The 16,593-nt window shown below is 43.4% G+C and overlaps 1 protein-coding gene across 5 annotated transcripts; it reads left to right on the plus strand.

Annotated features, from left to right (window-relative positions):
• The first annotated feature begins 510 nt into the window (after positions 1–510).
• UBXN4 (UBX domain protein 4) lies at positions 511–16,370 on the plus strand. Of its 5 annotated transcripts, none has more exons than XM_055718729.1 (13): positions 511–665; positions 6,736–6,838; positions 7,711–7,739; positions 8,592–8,710; positions 9,274–9,436; positions 9,892–9,994; positions 11,564–11,618; positions 11,769–11,933; positions 12,730–12,857; positions 13,919–14,021; positions 14,349–14,480; positions 14,824–15,032; positions 15,765–16,370. In XM_055718729.1, the coding sequence occupies exons 1-13, from the start codon at positions 584–586 to the stop codon at positions 15,901–15,903; spliced, it is 1,530 nt and encodes a 509-aa protein (XP_055574704.1). In that variant the 5' UTR covers positions 511–583; the 3' UTR covers positions 15,904–16,370. The 5 variants fall into 5 exon arrangements, with proteins under 5 accessions (XP_055574704.1, XP_055574703.1, XP_055574705.1 ...); XM_055718728.1 differs by having other exon boundaries at positions 512–665; positions 9,274–9,442; XM_055718730.1 differs by having other exon boundaries at positions 529–665; positions 6,736–6,785; positions 9,274–9,442.
• Positions 16,371–16,593: the final 223 nt, after the last annotated feature.

A 16,593-nucleotide genomic window follows, 5' to 3' on the forward strand; every position in this document is an offset into this window, starting at 1 on the left:
TGTCAACGCCATGGCGTCCCGACCATCCTTCACAGCCTGCCTCAGCATGGAGGCTGCCCTGGCCTCACCTCCTGCCTGCTGTGCAGGATCTGGATATGGCGCACACTCTACTTTTTGTCCTATTTAGCATGGACTTCTGTCAAACAGTGGCAGCGCCATCGCTTCCGCCCTCTGTCACGCCCTTGACTTTCCCAGGGTGGCCGCCGTGGCCATCCTGCCCTCAGAGCCCCTCACCGCAGGGCCTGGGGTGCCTTGATCGCGTGAGCCCCTTTCCCCGCCGCTGCCCTCGCCCGCCTCAGCCGTTTTGCGGCGGCAGGGCACGGACGGGGGGCAGCGCCCCGCAGCCAGGCGAAGGCGCCGGGGCGCCAAGATGGCGGCAGGGCGCGGCTGGGGGGGAACCGCCGCGCAGCCACGCGAGGCGCCAAGATGGCGCCGGCGCCGGGCGGAGTCGAGCCCGCCACCGCCCCGCGCGTGGCCGAGGGCGGGCCCGCGCCCAGCGCGCACACGCCGCGCGGGCAGCCGCCGTCGGTGCGACCGCGCATGCGCCTGGCGGCGGCCGGCAGCACCCGGGGCCGGCGGCACCATGATGTGGTTCGGGGGCTCCATCCCGGCCGCCATCGCCGCCGCCAAGCAGCGGAGCTCGGTCTTCGTCGTGTTCGTGTCAGGTACGGGCCCGGCCGGGGCGGGGGTGCGGGGCCGGGTGCCGCCCGCCCCCGCGCTGACACCGCCGCGCCGCCGGAGGGGCCCGGGGGCTGCGGCCAGCACCCTGCGGCCGGCCGGGGCGGCTTCGGGCCCGGCGGCTCCCGCGGCCCCGCTGCCTTCCGCGGCGGCTGGGCCCGGCCGCGGCCCTGCCCGCCGGCGCTGGTCGTTGGCGGGCCCGCGGGCGGGGCTGGCCGTAGGCCCCGCGGCGCCCCCCCGGCTGCAGCTCCCCGGGCTGCTTCTGCTGTGTCAGCCCGGCGGCGGCGGCGGTGCGGGCCCGGCCGGGCCCTCGCGGTGCCACGGCCGCTCCGGGGCGGCGCCAGCGGCTGCCCGCCGGCCTCGCCTGCCCCTCGCACGGGCCCGCGCTCCGCGGCGGCTGCTGGAGCGGCCTGTGCGCAGCCGCCAGCTTCTCCTGAGGCGGCTGCAGCGTCCGGTTTGTAACCGAGCGGCCGCTGAAACCCATCAAACCGCCATTGTCCCTGCGTACGTTGCCTTTCTGTCTGGAAAAATATGGATAGGTGAAGGGAAGGGAGGATATCAGACAGGCCCTTTACCGTTCTTCTGGCTTGATGTACCTGGGCGTGTTGTTTCTTTTGGTTTTACTCTTTCCTTAAACGCTTGTGGCTTGAAGTTCCTCAGGTACCTCATGAAAAAACAGCCGCGCTAAACTGGCGGCTGGTGGTGTCCCCGTAGGAGTGACTGACCCGGCGGGTTCGTGGGCTGCAAGAAGGCAGCTCCTGGAGGTGCGGCGAGCAGAAAAGCAGAGCTGGGTCCCTCTGTTGACACGGCTTCCCTTGTGCTGGGAGAAGAGCGTTTTCCCCTGGGCAGTGCACAGACTGCCAGCAGCCAGACCTGGGCCGCAGCGTGCCGTGCGGGTGCCGGAGCGGGGCTGGGCAGTGCGCGCAGGTTTAGGGCAGTGCTTTAAAGCCCCTGCATCGTGATGGCAGGCGGGGGGCTGTGCTGCGAAAGCCTTTTGCCGTGGCGATTTTTTATTTCCATCTCTTGCATAAACGTGCTTAGTGTGTTTACCTACAGCACCTATCCTAGCTGTCTGCCTTCATAGTCAGTAAAGAGATGACCATAGTATGGTGTATAAAATGAAATGGAAAGTCACGTGGTAAACAAGAAGAAACTTGTTGCAGACCCCAGCTGGAGCAGCATGTTCCTGGGGGGCTGCGCCCCGCCGCAGGGCCCCGGGCTGGAGCAGTTTGTGAGGAGCTGCAGCCCCTGGGCAGAGCTCCCATGGGAGCAGGCAGTCTGTGGAGGGCTGTCTCCCGTGGAAAGACCCCACGCAGGGCCAGGGCCAAGTGTGAGGAGCCCTCCTCTGGGGGGGGCGGGGGGGGGGCAGGGGCAGTGTGTGGCCACAGCCCCCATTCCCCACATACCCCTGTGCTGCTGGACAGGCAGGAGGGAGAGAAGATCTGAAGTTGTGCCCAGGAAGAAGGGAGGGATAGGGGGAGAAGGTGTTTAAGGTTTGTTTTTCTTTCTCGTGATACTTTCTCGTGATCAAGAATTCATTTTCCCCAAGTCTGTTTTGCCCGTGACAGTAAGTGGCAAGTGACGTCTCCCTGTCCTTATCCTGAGCCACAAGCCTTTCATTGTATTTTCTCTCCCCTGCCCAGCTGAGGAGTGATAGAACAGCTTTGGTGGGCAGCTGGCGTCCCGCCAAAGTTAGTCCGCAAAGACTTATTTTTTTAAAATAGTAATTCAGTACCTATGTGTACTTTGAACTTAGACATATGTACATTGAGATATGCACATTGTAACTTATTCCCAGTATTTTTTTGAAACTAATATTGTCCACAACTGGCCTTTTCTTGTAGGTGTGTGTTTGTGTTGACTAGGAATATGTAGATGTACAGAATGGAGATAAATTTATGATTGCAGGATGTCACCTAGTTCAGTCATCACATGGTTTGGCTTGGAAGAGACCTGAAAGATGATCTAGTTCCAACTCCCCTGCTGTGGTCAGGGACCCCTTCCACTAGATCATGTTGCTCAAAGCCCCATCCAGCCTGGCCTTGAACACTTAGTTTTGACAGTATGGTATGTAAGGATTTGTTTTGTTTGTTCTTAGGAGGCCTGGAAAAGGGCAACCTTATTTCCAAAATTGAAGAGTTGGAGAGTTCTGCTGAGTTGTGGTCTGCCCTGGGAGCACTGGGGTCAGGGCAGCTGACCTGTGATGGAGCTGGTTGTGAAGCTCTTCTGTTACACCTGCTGGGAGAGGGAATTGGGAAGCCCAAGAGTTTAGGTTCTTACCATGTGTGGAAGCAGGCAAGCTTGAAGGATGCTGAGTGCAAGAATAGTCTTATTGTTATGCTAGCAGTGATGGGGTTTGTTGTTTGGGTAAAGCCACATTTAAAACTACGCAGTTGGTGGTGATGGTAACTTTGAGTCTTTGCACTATATGCTTGCCCACAGATGTCAGAGACAAGCATTTGGAAGCAGCTCTCAGAGCAGGAAAAGTGCTTCCAGGAGCGTTGAGTGTTTCTGTTTTGCATTGTACTCTCTGTCCAATAATGTATATGGGGACAAAAAAATAATAAAGAGGAAAAATTAGTGAAAGAAATGGAAAATATAAATTAACTGGAATTTTAGGATGGCCACTGCGAAGGGTAGCTATTAGATACAGCCTTGACAAAATTTTTTTATTTGTGGTGAGTCCATCTCTACTTGGTTTCTGCTACTATCTGTCTGTGTCTTTCTCTCTCTTCACAGCACTTTCCTAAACATGCACTAGAAAATGAAGAACTGGATTATTCTTTCTGATTCTTGAATATTTTCCGGTCAAGCAAGGAATAACATGGCTTTTTATCTTAACAATGAGGTGGTGTTTGTGACTGCGATTGCATGATGTTCAAACAGGTTTCTTCTTTAACATTTTTGTTTGCAGCTATAATCCTGACTTTTTTTTAGTTCAGGTTTCAAAACCTTCACAGCATATTCTGGTGATGCAGTTAAATTCACGGGAAGTTGCAATAAAAGAGGTTGCTTCCTACTCTCCAGGGAGCATGAGGTGAAGCGTTTCAGCCTTACAAAACTGATTTTAAATACTAAGGTGAGATTTAGAGGCTTCTGTACACACGGAGCAAGGAAGTTGTGTTTGGGGACCAGACTGGTTACTTTGTGGCATCAAATAATTGCCAGTAGGTTCTGCACCTGCACAAGAAAAAAAGTATTGCTGATGCTGAAACAGGTCTGGTGAATGTCTCTGGTGTCTTTTTGGGAGCTGTTCTGTAGATGATTTTCTAGACTGAGGAGTTAAAAAACTCATTTCATTATTTGACTTATTAATGTAAAGTTAATTGTTCATTTGGTATGAAACTTCCTCAGATTCCTAAGGTTAGGCATGCTCTGGTCACGAAAATCCCAGGCCACTCATAAAAAGTGCTTTTTGGAAGAAAAATGGAGGAGTGGGTGATAACAAACTTCAAGGTAAAATGTTTGTGTTTCTTTTTAGTAACATTGCTAGAAACACACCTTCCTTTGTTCATAACTTTATTTTTAGATATTTTTTTTTTACAAACTGGTTTGCAGTCAACAAGCTATTTGTTAGTATTTTGTAGCCAAGCTTTATCAAAGCACTTTTCAAATTAAATATGTGAAATGACGCAAAGGAGGAGGAGGTGAACAGCTTAATGTCCTGGCTTTCTGTCATTTCCAGAGCGGACAGTCCTTATTACTGAGTAGTTATGAAATGCTGGACATTGAGAAGTCAACTGGCCTTTTTATCTCCCTTATTCTGAAAGGAAAACACTTTTCCCTGATGACTCTGCACGGAGGAATAGGGGAATTAAATTCTTTTGAGAACCTGTGATGGTTTTGAATATGTTCCTTGTACAAGACATAAGTCATTGAAGAAAAAGTCTCTTCCAGTTACCTGAATCACGTGCGAAATGGGTATGTTTTCCCTATGTAGATATCTAAATTTACCTGTCCAAATGTAAGAGGTGAACAAGTGTGACTGCAAATTGTGTGCAGGTCTTTCTGCTAAGTGAAATAAAGCAATGCTTTTGTTTGAGAAACCAGAAATCCCAGAGTCTTGGGAACTAGATTTCTGAGGCGGTTGTGATAGCTCAGTGTTTAGCGGATTATGAATTATGCCAAATTCTGTTTGTTTAGCTTGACCTGTTGACTTCTCTGATGCTTTTCCTGTGACCTGGCAGTTTTCATTTCAGGATATAATTACTACTACAAAACCGTAATAAATGAACCTTGACCCCCAAATGAGAAAGGCTTCTCGAGACAAAAAGATAGATGAGAATAAGCAACTATTCTGTGGGTAGTCACAATATTAAACTGTGCTTCATGGCACAGAACTTGATAAAATGTGAGTTATCAGCATTTTCATTCATGGGTCATGTCTCTGGGAGACTGGACTGTGAACAGTCTCTGACCTGTTTGTGTCTTTCAGCATTCTTGTTCTACACCATTTGTTTGTATGGAAAACTTAGTGTTAGGCAAGTATTTAGATATTTTTAGTAGCCTAATCGGATGAGCACATGTGCTTTTGAAAAAGCGTGTGGTGAGGCAGCTGTCTAAGCAGTTGGCCGTGGGGGAGGAGGCTGAACCACTCTTGGCAGAACAGCTGCACCCATTGACCACAGTTGGAATCCCTGCACTTAAAGGAACGGGAAAGGTTCCAACATAAAATATCCTAAATATTTACTGGCTTATGTAGAACTATAATAATAGAGATGAATATTTTCTCACTTGCTCCAGTGCTTCCAGGGGAAAACCAAGACACTTTTCCAAAATCAGTGTATTGGTATGTGTGTCTCTGAGAAGCAATGTGGCCAGGCAGTCATGGCCTAAAGGCAGTGGTGCTTCACCAGGGGACTCCACTAGAACCCCTGACCTCTAACAAGTAAATAATACTGCATGAAATGCAATTGGGATGAAACAAACAAATGGTTTGTTGTTGCCATTGAATAATGGGCTACTGTACTTCTATACTTGTGACTCAAATTCTTCACCAAGAGTACAGGCGATTCCAAGCTGCTAGAAAGTAATACAGATTGAAGAGAAACAGATGGTTGCAGGCCAGTTGACTTGTTGAAAGATGGTTAATATTCGTCGGGATCTATTAACCCATATCGTCACTAAACCGGTGCTTTGAAAGATGTGCGATTGGTGTGTTTCTTCTGATTAAAATAAATAACACTTCTGAATCTGTGGTCCCAGAGCACCTTTTCAGTCTTCCTGACTTAAGTAGCTCCTCTTCTACTGTTCCTCTTCTTTCTCTGTGTTCTTCACTTTGTTTCCTCCCCTCCTACCATTACAGTTATGTCAGGAACTGGAATACAAAAGTAGTTACAGATAATCCTGCAAATAAATGTTTCTTGGTTTGTGGTGGTTTGGGTGTTTTTTTTTAAACACCATCAAACTGTGAAACCTCGTCTGCTGAACTATGTGTTCACAAGGAGTGGAAAATACAGTTTTACCTCTTAGCAGTTGGTGTACCAGTATGTAATTACATTTAAAATGAGGGGTGGTGGATAGTTTTAGCATGTCAGCAGGTCAAGCTTAATGTCAGGGAGAAGCAATGGTTCCCCCTGTGCTGTGGGATCTCTTTGCATATTACGAGAGTATAGTGAAGCAAAATACTAAAGAGTAAGCTTACTACTCCCTGTAACATGAAAAGTGAGGTCTTTCGGTAGTTGTGCAATTAGATGATGCAGTCAAACCAATCTTCAGACTTCCCATCACCTCAGTTCCTCTGTCTCTGTTCCATCTGTGTGGTCTGGTCCCTTCTGCTCCCTTGGACCAGTTCACCGCGCAGCTGAACGACGGTGAAAGCTATGTGCTTGCTGGCTGGGAAGGGGGTTTGGTGTATCAGGTTTTTGGCATGTTAGCAAGGTGAATCGGCTAGAGTGAATTGTCTCCAGATTATCAAAAGAAATTATAAACAGACTTGAAAATAGTCACCAGAGTGGCTTTCAAAGGTGATTTCAAGCAATTGAAGCAAAGCTTAAATCAGACCAGAAACAGCAATTTGTGATGGGTTTAGCTTCACACGTGTGCTGCATCTTGCAGGTGAAGATGAACAATCTACTGAGATGGCTGCCAGGTGGGAAGATGAGAAGGTGACTGAAGCTGCCTCAGATGGTTTTGTTGCTATTAAAATTGACTCCAAAAGGTTTGACCCTATTCTAATTCTGTCTCTTATTATAAATATTTCATTGATGATGAGAGTAGGAGGCTTTTAAAGTCCTCACCCTGATTTGGAGGTAGTCTAAATACAAGGTTCCAGAGCATAAGTGAATTTGGTACTCCTGGAGCCACTAGAGCCTGAGAAAATTCCAAATTTCAAAATTTCACCATTGTGTTCTGGAGAATATTCATTGCATATTTAGGACTGTATTTCAGTACTAGTAAAAGAATGCTCGAGGTTGTCCTTTTTCAATAGGAAGAGACACGCAAGTTATGTAAAAAAAGCTGGAATCCAATGAAAGTCCTCTTGAGGCAGTGCTTGATTTACCAAGTTACATAAATTGTAAAACTCTCGTGAATTCAGAAAGATAAAAATCTGTAAAGCCCCAGAGAAAAATGTGTTTGTCTCTATTGTAACACGTAGAATAGAGAAGCATTGAAGTTCCTGGGTAAAACTGCTCAGCTATTTTTGTTACGTTTAAGTGTTCCAGTCCATGTGCAGAAAGTGCATTGGCATTTCCCAAAACGGTATTATTTTAAAATGCTCTATAGACATTTTACTAGACTTCCTGTATTGTTTGCACTCGGTAGACTAGATGTCTTGTTGCTGAATTGCTTCTTAGTGCTGTTTCCCTAAATCTTACTTAGTGAACTGTGATAACCAGGGATTGTCACCATGTCAACGCTTACGCAAAATGTTAATGAGAAGATGCAGTGCAAATTTGCTTTTACTGTTCTTTCAAGTATTTAAATAGTTTTGTGTGTGGTAGTAGGACAGTTATTTTTATGATGAAAGACTAAAACTGAAGTTGTTGCAAAGTGATTGTGCCTCCTAAATGAATCTTTTCTTTTAAACAGTGAAGCATGCCTGCAGTTTTCTCAAATCTGTATCCTTTGAGGTCAATTTAGATGCTACGTTATGATTACAGGTAATTGCTCTTTACAAGTTAACAGTGTTCTTAAGACGAACATTTACAAGCAATGTATTATTGAAAATACTTCTTAGGGCACAAAAATGTGCAATAAAGTGTGTGGTTGAAAGGTACTATCTATGTATTGAACTTACTGTTAGTTCTTAGAGAAAGTGAACAAGTTGGGGTTTTTTAATGTTAATCCTATGTAATTCTTCAAATAGAAAATTATCCAACGCTTTATGTAAACAAAATAACCCCTTGCTATTACTAATCTGCATTGGAAAACAAGCAAACAATGCTTTAAATTACTAGCTGGAGTTTGGAGTTATGAAGGAGGAAGAACAAGTAGTGGGAGGGGGTTGTACCAGCTACCCAGGTGTGAAGTTAGGTGCACATCTGCCTGCCTTCAGCAGTTCGCTTCCTGTAGCCCAGGAATTCTGCGTGATGTCAAGGAAGGGGATTCAGTGTCTAAACTTGGATTTTCTTAATGCTGTGAAGAATTCATTACTGAATTGTAATACGTAAGATGTTGTCTCGCACTAAACCAAAATCTCCCAAGTCATTTGTTGGGTATGTGTGAGCTGGAGAAAAATATGTTGCTTTAAACCATTACTAAGAAAAGAAGAAATACTAATCAGTTGTATGTAATGTTTTCCAGCATTTTTGCTAGCATCCTTTTTTAATTCTTCCCTTGGCACCAACTAGTGGCGACCAGGTGGAGACAGAATACTGGGCTAGAAGCTTCTGCAGGACGGACTTCTGCTTTTGCTTTTTAAGTACTCTGTAAACTTCCATTATTTGTTGCCCTTAACTGCTGCTGTGCAGATCCCGTAGTGTGCGTTCCATCCAGTTTTTTTATAGGAGACAATGGAATCCCTTTGGAAGTAATTGCTGGCAGCGTTTCTGTTGAAGAGCTTGTTACCAGAATCCATAAAGTTAGACAGGTAACGCTTGCTCACAGGCTGCATCTTGCAGATGGAGTTGGGTGTGCTCACATGTTCCGGATGGGAGATGTGCCTGGGGGAAGTACGAGTCACTGGTTCTGTGTCCTTCCAGCCACAAAATCTGCGAACTTCCATTCAGTACGCAGACTGAACGGGCTGGGAGGTGCTGTGCACAAGTGCTGCGTTGCTTACAGATTGCTTTGTAACAGCTGTGTAACCCCTGCAATATGGAAGAAATATGTCAAGAATTCTATAAACTGGAATGACACCCAGTGACTCTCTATTTTGTACGTGTGGGGGGGGGTTTAATACTGTTTTATAATGTGGATTTATAAAATGATGATGTGGAATGTGATATACATATAGATTTATCACTTTGATTTCAAGTGTAAGACTAAAATGAGGAAAAAAACATGAAATGTATGATTGCATTGTACTTAACGATATGTGATAGGTTTAGTTTTATATTTCAAATAGGACCGATTCTCCAAAATAGTTCAGTTTTGACCTTTGAACCTGTGGAAAATATTCACAGTGGTGTGTTTTTCCCCCCGATTTCTTAGATGCACACAGTAAAAGGGCAGCCTTTGGAAAATGGAAGTCCGTCACCTGCTCCCTGTCACTCCTCTCAGTCTGATGGTGCTCCAGAAAATACACAGTCCAGAGCAGCAGAGCTTTGTGACTCTCCCGAGTCCGTTACGTCTGAGACAATAAGACCTTCTGCCGGTAATGGTTAGTAGTTTTACACAAGTGCTAGCTAATTTGTTTTTGAAGTAGTTGTCCTTTTTTTGAGTTGTTATATGACAGTACATAAAAGGCAACGTATTGAGTGGACTTGTTGAGGGACATCTTGGGTATCCCAGAATGCTTCTCACAAGTCCAGAGGGGAGAATAACTTGTCATTCTGCTCAGTTTTAATGAGTGCGAAATCGATGGTTTGTAATACAATAAAAACTGTGTACACTTTCTTGAAAAAGGATTAATTAAAAAAAGTTTCCACGGGTTGGTAACATGAAAAACCAAATTGTGCGGGGGAGGAGTCTAAATAAGTAGAACCTCTTATCTCCTCGAGATACCCTAGTTGCTGCAAATTATGGCTGACAATGAGCATAATCTTTTTTTATAAGGAATACACCTTTTATTTTTCTCTTATGGCTTATTTTCTTATAAATCACTTGAAGATGGAGCAAATTTAGGTCAAGCAAGCCAGGAAGCAGCTAATTCTTCAGATGGGCAAGTGAGTGATGCTCAGCCTGTGAATGATCTTACGCTCAAAGTAGAACGGTAAGTTGTCTTTTGCAGACTTCCTAATGTATTGTATTTGTTTCTTAGGAAGCAGTTTTGTTGTTTGGGGCTTTTTATTTGTTTTTAACAAACAGGCTTAATTACATGATTTTAAGTGCTGTTATCTGGCAAGCGTTTATATGGTCTTACTTGTGTTTAGATGTCTGTGACAATAGTAGGGTTGATTAAAAAAATCTTTAAAATTAATCTCATTTTTCACGTACTCTGAAAGAAAGAGGTAATCTGCAAAAATACAAACATTCACCTTTAATGCTTGAATAGAGACAATATGTTTACTATTAAAACATTGAACTGAAAGCACTTGAAACTGGGGTAAAAGTGCTAACCAAGGTTGTGTACCTTGATGCTATCTTAATTTCTTTTTCTTCTTGTCTATGTTATGGCTGTTCGTAGTCTAGGTGTATTGAGAAAGCCAGCGGAATCCTTTTCTGAGACTCTTCTGTTTTGATCAGTGAACTGTAATAAGGTCTGAGTAATGGTAGTTCTAGTATTTCAAAGTGTGGTAACCAGAAATGTCCGGTCCAATAATGGTTCATTCATTAACACTGATTTTAAATACAAGATTTTGTGTATAAACTTATTTGTTAGCATCTGGAAGACTAATACTATTTGTAATAGCCTATCTAAAATAAATAACACATACTTAGTAAACAGAATTATTTATACTGTTAAATGTATTTTAAAACGTGTTTATGTTTAATTTCAGTTTTCTTCCAGAGTTGCTGGACAATAAGTATAATTTTACTTACCACCGATAAGAAAATGCAGTCAGTATTTTACTATGAATATCAAAGTTACTTTCAAAGATGTGCATTAATCTTGAATTATGTCATATTTGCATATATCTACAACATTTCTTTCAGGGGGGAAAAAAAAAAAGAGGCAAAGGTCTGTGGTAATTACCTTTTTCTTTTTCAAAAAGGAAAACAGCTGCCACACAAACCAAATCTGTCTGATTGTCTGACTTCTCGTGGTGTTTGGCCAGGCCTGCCCTTTCCCCAGACTTAAAATATGTTGTAAATTACTATGGTTTAAAGTCAGTCCTTATGCTAAGACACCTTTCTGGAGACATGAGACAGATGCACGTGCATCTTTGTCAGTGCTCTGCGTTACTCGCTTTCCATTGTAGGAAGCGATGTGCAGAAGAAACCAGATGGCTTGAATAGCAAAGAAGAGCCTGAGATTCAGTGTTCCTATTCCCACAGATCATAAGTAGTGTTTGCTTATTGTATCTTTTACAAGTTGGTTCAACAGTAAGAATATGTAAGGATCTTCATTTACTGAGTGGAAGGGGACAGAAGGAATACAGTAAACTCCATTAAAAATTGGAAACCAGGTGGTGAATCACCACCTCATCTTTTTATTCACATTCACCCGCATGTGAATGAATCATTACTGTTACACTAGGTATTGGCACTGTTACAGTTCATATTCATTTTCACGTGTTCCATTCCTCTGTAAGTATTTGCAAATGCTTCATTAACATTTAAAAATGTTAATAACAGATACTGCAGTTTTCAGACTTTCCACTTTTATTCTTCACTATAGAATAACAAAAAAGCTTGAAGAAAGGAGAGAAGAGAAAAGGAAAGAGGAAGAACAGGTAACACAAAAATGTGAAACCACTTAGAATTTTTTTTATACCCTTATTTGAATAAATGCTTAATTCCTTTTTAAACAAGTGTACTTCGATCTTGTCTTTTTTCCAAGGTAATTTTGTGGTCCAATTTTTATGTCTCTGTTTTCTATTCAGAAAGAAATTAAGAAAGAAATTGAACGGAGAAAAACTGGTAAGGAAATGTTGGAGTACAAAAGACGACAGGAAGAAGAATTGACAAAACGTATGTTAGAGGAAAGGAACAGAGAAAAGGCAGAGGAGAAGGCTGCTAGAGAGCGTATAAGACAACAGATTGCAATGGTAAATTCCCTGTTTTGGAGGGTAGCTTGCTGCTTCTCTCACAGGGGCCACTGCGGACTAAAATGATTAATTCTCTCATTTGGTGAAACTTGGAAAGATTGTCCATTTTTCCTGTTTGGAATCCTGTGGCCTTGTCTTGTCACAATTTAGGTGGTGGTTGGGGTTGATGTTGCATTTCCTGTGTATAAAATGAAACTTCTGCTTTCATATTTATGATGCTCTTACCTATCTGAACAAACATAACTTTTCTTTCATGTTGCTTAAGCCCCATGGAGAATTACGATTTGAACATAAAAATAATTGCAATTTAAGCATGCTTCTGGAACAGAAGCACAGGGAATACTTAATTGTGGAACATGCAAAAGAACACTGATCTCAAAACGGTGGGGAGAATTATTTTCTAAGTTTGTATATATGTGTGTATGAATATAGTTTGTTACAATTGAAATCCCTCCTCATTAGTAGGTTTTGCCCTAGAACACTTAGAACTGTAATCCTGTAACTTTTCATAAGATCTTTCCTTTTGTTTTCACTGGAGTGTTAGAATTGCATGGGAAGATCAGCTATTAACAACTGTTTGCGGGAAGTGACTCACCGAAAAGTGCGTTCTCTTGGCTAGTGATGTGAGATTGTGCAGTGTGGCAGTGAATAATTCTTTGCAGCACTACCGTCTTTTCTCCGTATGGCCTGCTTCTGTCTGTACTTGGGTACCGAGTACAGCTCGTAGCTCTGTTTGAATGAATATTAAGAACCAATTTATGGTAAAGAATAAGGGTTCTCTTTGGTCCTTTCACAGGATCGTGCTGAAAGAGCAGCTCGCTTTGCAAAATCAAAGGAAGAGGCAGAAGCTGCAAAAGCTGCAGCTCTTCAGGCTAAACAGGCTGAAATAGAAGCCAGAAAAGAAGCATCTCAAAAAGAGCGAAGGTGAGTTGCTGTAGAGAGTATGTTCTTTGGGGAGAGAGAAGTAAAGAAACTTGAACTTTGAAGGGATTTATTATATATCCTAATCTATTAATTGATGCCTTGTTGAACTATTTAAAAATAGTGACAAAAAGTTGGCTTTTATAATATTTATTCATAGCTATTTACATGAATATTATGTTCTCTCGTAACTTTCATCCTTTTTGACATTTCTGATTCTGAAACTCTAGCCATCTTTCTCTGTGTGTTATTTTAGTTAGATGAGAGCTTTTTCTGTCTGATCTTTGATTTAAATACCGTGTATAATGGGGCTAGGTGGGGAACTAGAGAAGATGAGGATGTGGCAAGATCATGTCGAGAGCGAATGACTAGATAATGTCAGAAGTGCACCGGGGAGGGTGGTGCTGATGCAGCTGTTTGGCTGTGTGTGCACTTGGCTTGGGTTCAGCAAGGCTTGATTGGGGTCATCAGCTGCCTGTGTCAGAGCTGTCTCCTGCTTTGCCCAGCACCACTGTTTTAAGAAATATTCTAACCTGTAGCAACCTTACGTGGAGTTACGGAGCCGCTGTGAGTCTGGTACTGCCCTGAACAGAGGGCAGGCAACAGCCTGTGCTGGTGTTGAAACTCACACAGTGATGCTGGGCCGTGCCTAGTGGAGTACAGAATTACTTGCCAAGACAGCTTAAATGCCTGTCCCCTCACATAGTACAGCTTGACAACAAAACAGCTTGAAGAATAAAAGTAATGCAGGCTACACAAAAAGAAACATAGCCTACTCATTTCTTCAAATATCTCATGCGCTTACTCATTTTTTACACAATTAATGTTAATATCTTGTTTGAATCGTGATGGATTTTGGACTGTGATAAAAACCAGGGGAGATGCATTGTGGGATACAAGCAGGTGGTTAGCAACTGTAGATCCAAACGCGTAGCCCACCTGCAGTGCTGCCTTACGTAGGATGACTGTCCCCCTTTTCCACATTGATACCATCAAGCTAAAGCCCCGGGAGCATTTGAGTGTACCTGTTCATACGCTGACTGACCCCGATACGTGTCCCGCAGCGCAATAGCCAGGATTCAGTTCCGCCTCCCAGATGGATCTTCCTTCACTAACCAGTTCCCATCTGAAGCACGGCTAGAAGAAGCAAGGCAATTTGCTGCACAGGTAAACTGGAGTTTCTTTTTCTTAGCTGCGTGCTGATTACAACTTGGTGTAGCATCAACTAGGTGGGAAATTGTCGTCAACTGCCTGCCTTTTTGTTTCTTTGAAGGGGGTTTTGGTAGTGGCCCTCTCCAGTGCCACCAACTGCCTTTGCATTACTGCAGTGTACCATTAGTAAGAGATAGAATCCTTCATTTTTCTATACAAAGATGACTGATAATTTGATACAGAGCTCTTGAGCGTACCTTGCCATATTGATCCAGCGGGCAAATGTGCAATTGTTTGAAAGTGAACAGCTACAAATAAAATGTTTTCTTTGTATTTTCACAGACGGTTGGTAATGCTTACGGCAATTTTTCACTGGCAACAATGTTTCCCAGAAGAGAGTTTACCAAAGAAGATTACGGAAAGAAATTACTGGAACTAGAGTTAGCACCCAGTGCTTCAGTAGTGTTGCTGCCGGTAGGTGTTGGGTTTTGGTTTGTTTGCTGTTCATTTTCCTGCAAACAGCAGTACTGTCGCTGTGTATTCACTGTTTAGTCAGCCATGATAATATTTGGCTTGAATTTTGGTCTTTTCTGTGTCTAAGACAGACTGCAAAATAACTTCAGTTTTTGTCAGGACTGATTTGGAGCAGGGATTTTTCTGAAGCAGATAAATGATGGCGTAATTATCTGTCTAATGTGTAACCGAAGGAGTTCTCTTGTGTCTGCTGAGCTGCTTCTGAATTATAGATTAAATACTCCTTGTCTACAAGACCACAGCTTTAATATCTGACAAATTTGCTTTGTGTGTCTATGACCAGGCGGGAAGACCTGCTACTTCTGTTGTTCAGGCTTCAGGCGGTGATCTGTGGAAGTTCTTGGGCACAATACTTTATCCTCTCTTAGCGGTTTGGAGATTTATTAGCAACTTTTTGTTTACAAGTCCACCCCCCTCACAGTCTGCTGTGAGATCGGCTCATCAGCAAGACCATTCAAGTCCTTCGGCATCTAGCAGCGTTGAGCAAAGCAGGTAATCAAAGTTGTTTAAGGCAGCTGTTTCTCAGACTGCTTGCTGGGATTGTTTTCATTTTGTAGTGGGGAACTGAGCTGCATCTGTCCCATAGCTGCTGCCCTCCCCTTGTAGTTCCTGAGCACTGCCCTTTCTGGCTGGTTAAAAGGTGGTTAATGGGGTGGCTGGTAAACTGCATGGCAGCTCTGACTGGGGTTTCTTGGCTTTTGCATGGGTGATTAAGCAAACTCAGTACTGTTGGCTTCTGTTTCCCGTCGGAGAGCAGAGAGAGCTTTGTCTTGCAGTCATTTGTGAATAGTGACTAGAGCTGCAACTACAAATGTGGGCTTTGCTTCAGCTGCTACTGTTTGGAAGATAAAAATTTTGAACATGAGATGTCGAAGTGGTGTGGCTGTACAAGCAGCTCAAGCAACCGCTGCCTCATGTTGATGGTTAAGGTTTTGTATTGCCTAGAGTGAGATCTTGCCTGTACCGGGAGAGCTGCTCCAGGTGAAGCAGCGGGGGGGCTGCCATGCTGGGCGCTTCCCAGCGGAAATGAGATCCTGGCAATTTGACTGCTAAATGACAAATTTTCAGCTGGGTATCACTCTCAAGGAAACAGTGGCTTTCTTCAGCCTTTTGGTACTGGGAATAAGAACAGGAGTGTTGCACGATCTGCATTTATCGCATTTACGTCTCTTGTGTAATTATTACCAGGGAAACTGTCAAACTTCACCGTCATTTGTTCCCTAGGCAAGCAGTCAGGAAACGAGTAGTGGAAAAGCGGGGGGAAGACTTTAAAAAAGAAGGCAAAATATATAGACTGAGGACTCAAGACGATGGAGAAGATGAAAACAACACTTGGAATGGAAATTCTACACAACAAATGTAGTTTTGAGTAACTGTCATAAGCATTGTCTGGCTTCCCCCACCCCCCCTTATTTGATCTAAGTTGACTAAAGCTTCTGGACAAGTGGGCTTATTTTTACACTGACTGAACTACTTTTTATTCCTGCAGCGGAGTATGGAATAAACTAAGTCACCTAAGTCAGAAAAATAAAGTGGGTGGAGCTGAGGTCTAGAAGCAAAGAGTTAAAAAAACCTGAAAATCTCCATTGGCTTTCATAATAGAAAGGCACTTTTTAATCTATAAATATTCTGCTATATAAATTTAAAGGCCAGATATTAATATAAAGGTCGTGGTAGACAATGACTGATTGAGGGTTTCAGAAGCACTATAAGTAGCAAATCAGATAACTAATTTATGTTTAAATTTTTTCTTGCTTCTGCAACTGCAAGCAAAACCTTGTAGTTTTTAACTCTGCAAGCACTCAATAAACTATTTTCCAGAAAACATAACTGTCTTCTTTTGTGAAGTTCCTCTGAAGTACTTGTGTCACAAGGAATCAAGCAGTTTGGACCATACACTGTAATTTAAATTAGAGCAGGCAAACTTTGTTCCAGTTTAAGTTGCCTTACTTGTGAGTTGCTTGTATTAAAATCTAGTTAAGACACATCAGAAATAGTGTTTTGGGTGCTGGAAGAAAAAAGATGGGTCCTTCTCATGTAAAATGGAAAATGG

The sequence above is a fragment of the Falco cherrug genome, chromosome 8 (assembly GCF_023634085.1).
Source record: "Falco cherrug isolate bFalChe1 chromosome 8, bFalChe1.pri, whole genome shotgun sequence".
Lineage (NCBI taxonomy): Eukaryota > Metazoa > Chordata > Aves > Falconiformes > Falconidae > Falco > Falco cherrug.

What these genes read in the sequence shown, in the direction of transcription:
- UBXN4 (XM_055718728.1), top strand. Translation starts at nt 584, where the DNA reads ATGATGTGGTTCGGGGGCTCCATCCCGGCCGCCATCGCCGCCGCCAAG. An exon ending in GCATCTCAAAAAGAGCGAAG is followed by an intron (nt 12,858 to 13,918) that starts GTGAGTTGCTGT and finishes CGTGTCCCGCAG; the next exon opens with CGCAATAGCCAGGATTCAGT. An exon ending in CAAGGCAATTTGCTGCACAG is followed by an intron (nt 14,022 to 14,348) that starts GTAAACTGGAGT and finishes GTATTTTCACAG; the next exon opens with ACGGTTGGTAATGCTTACGG.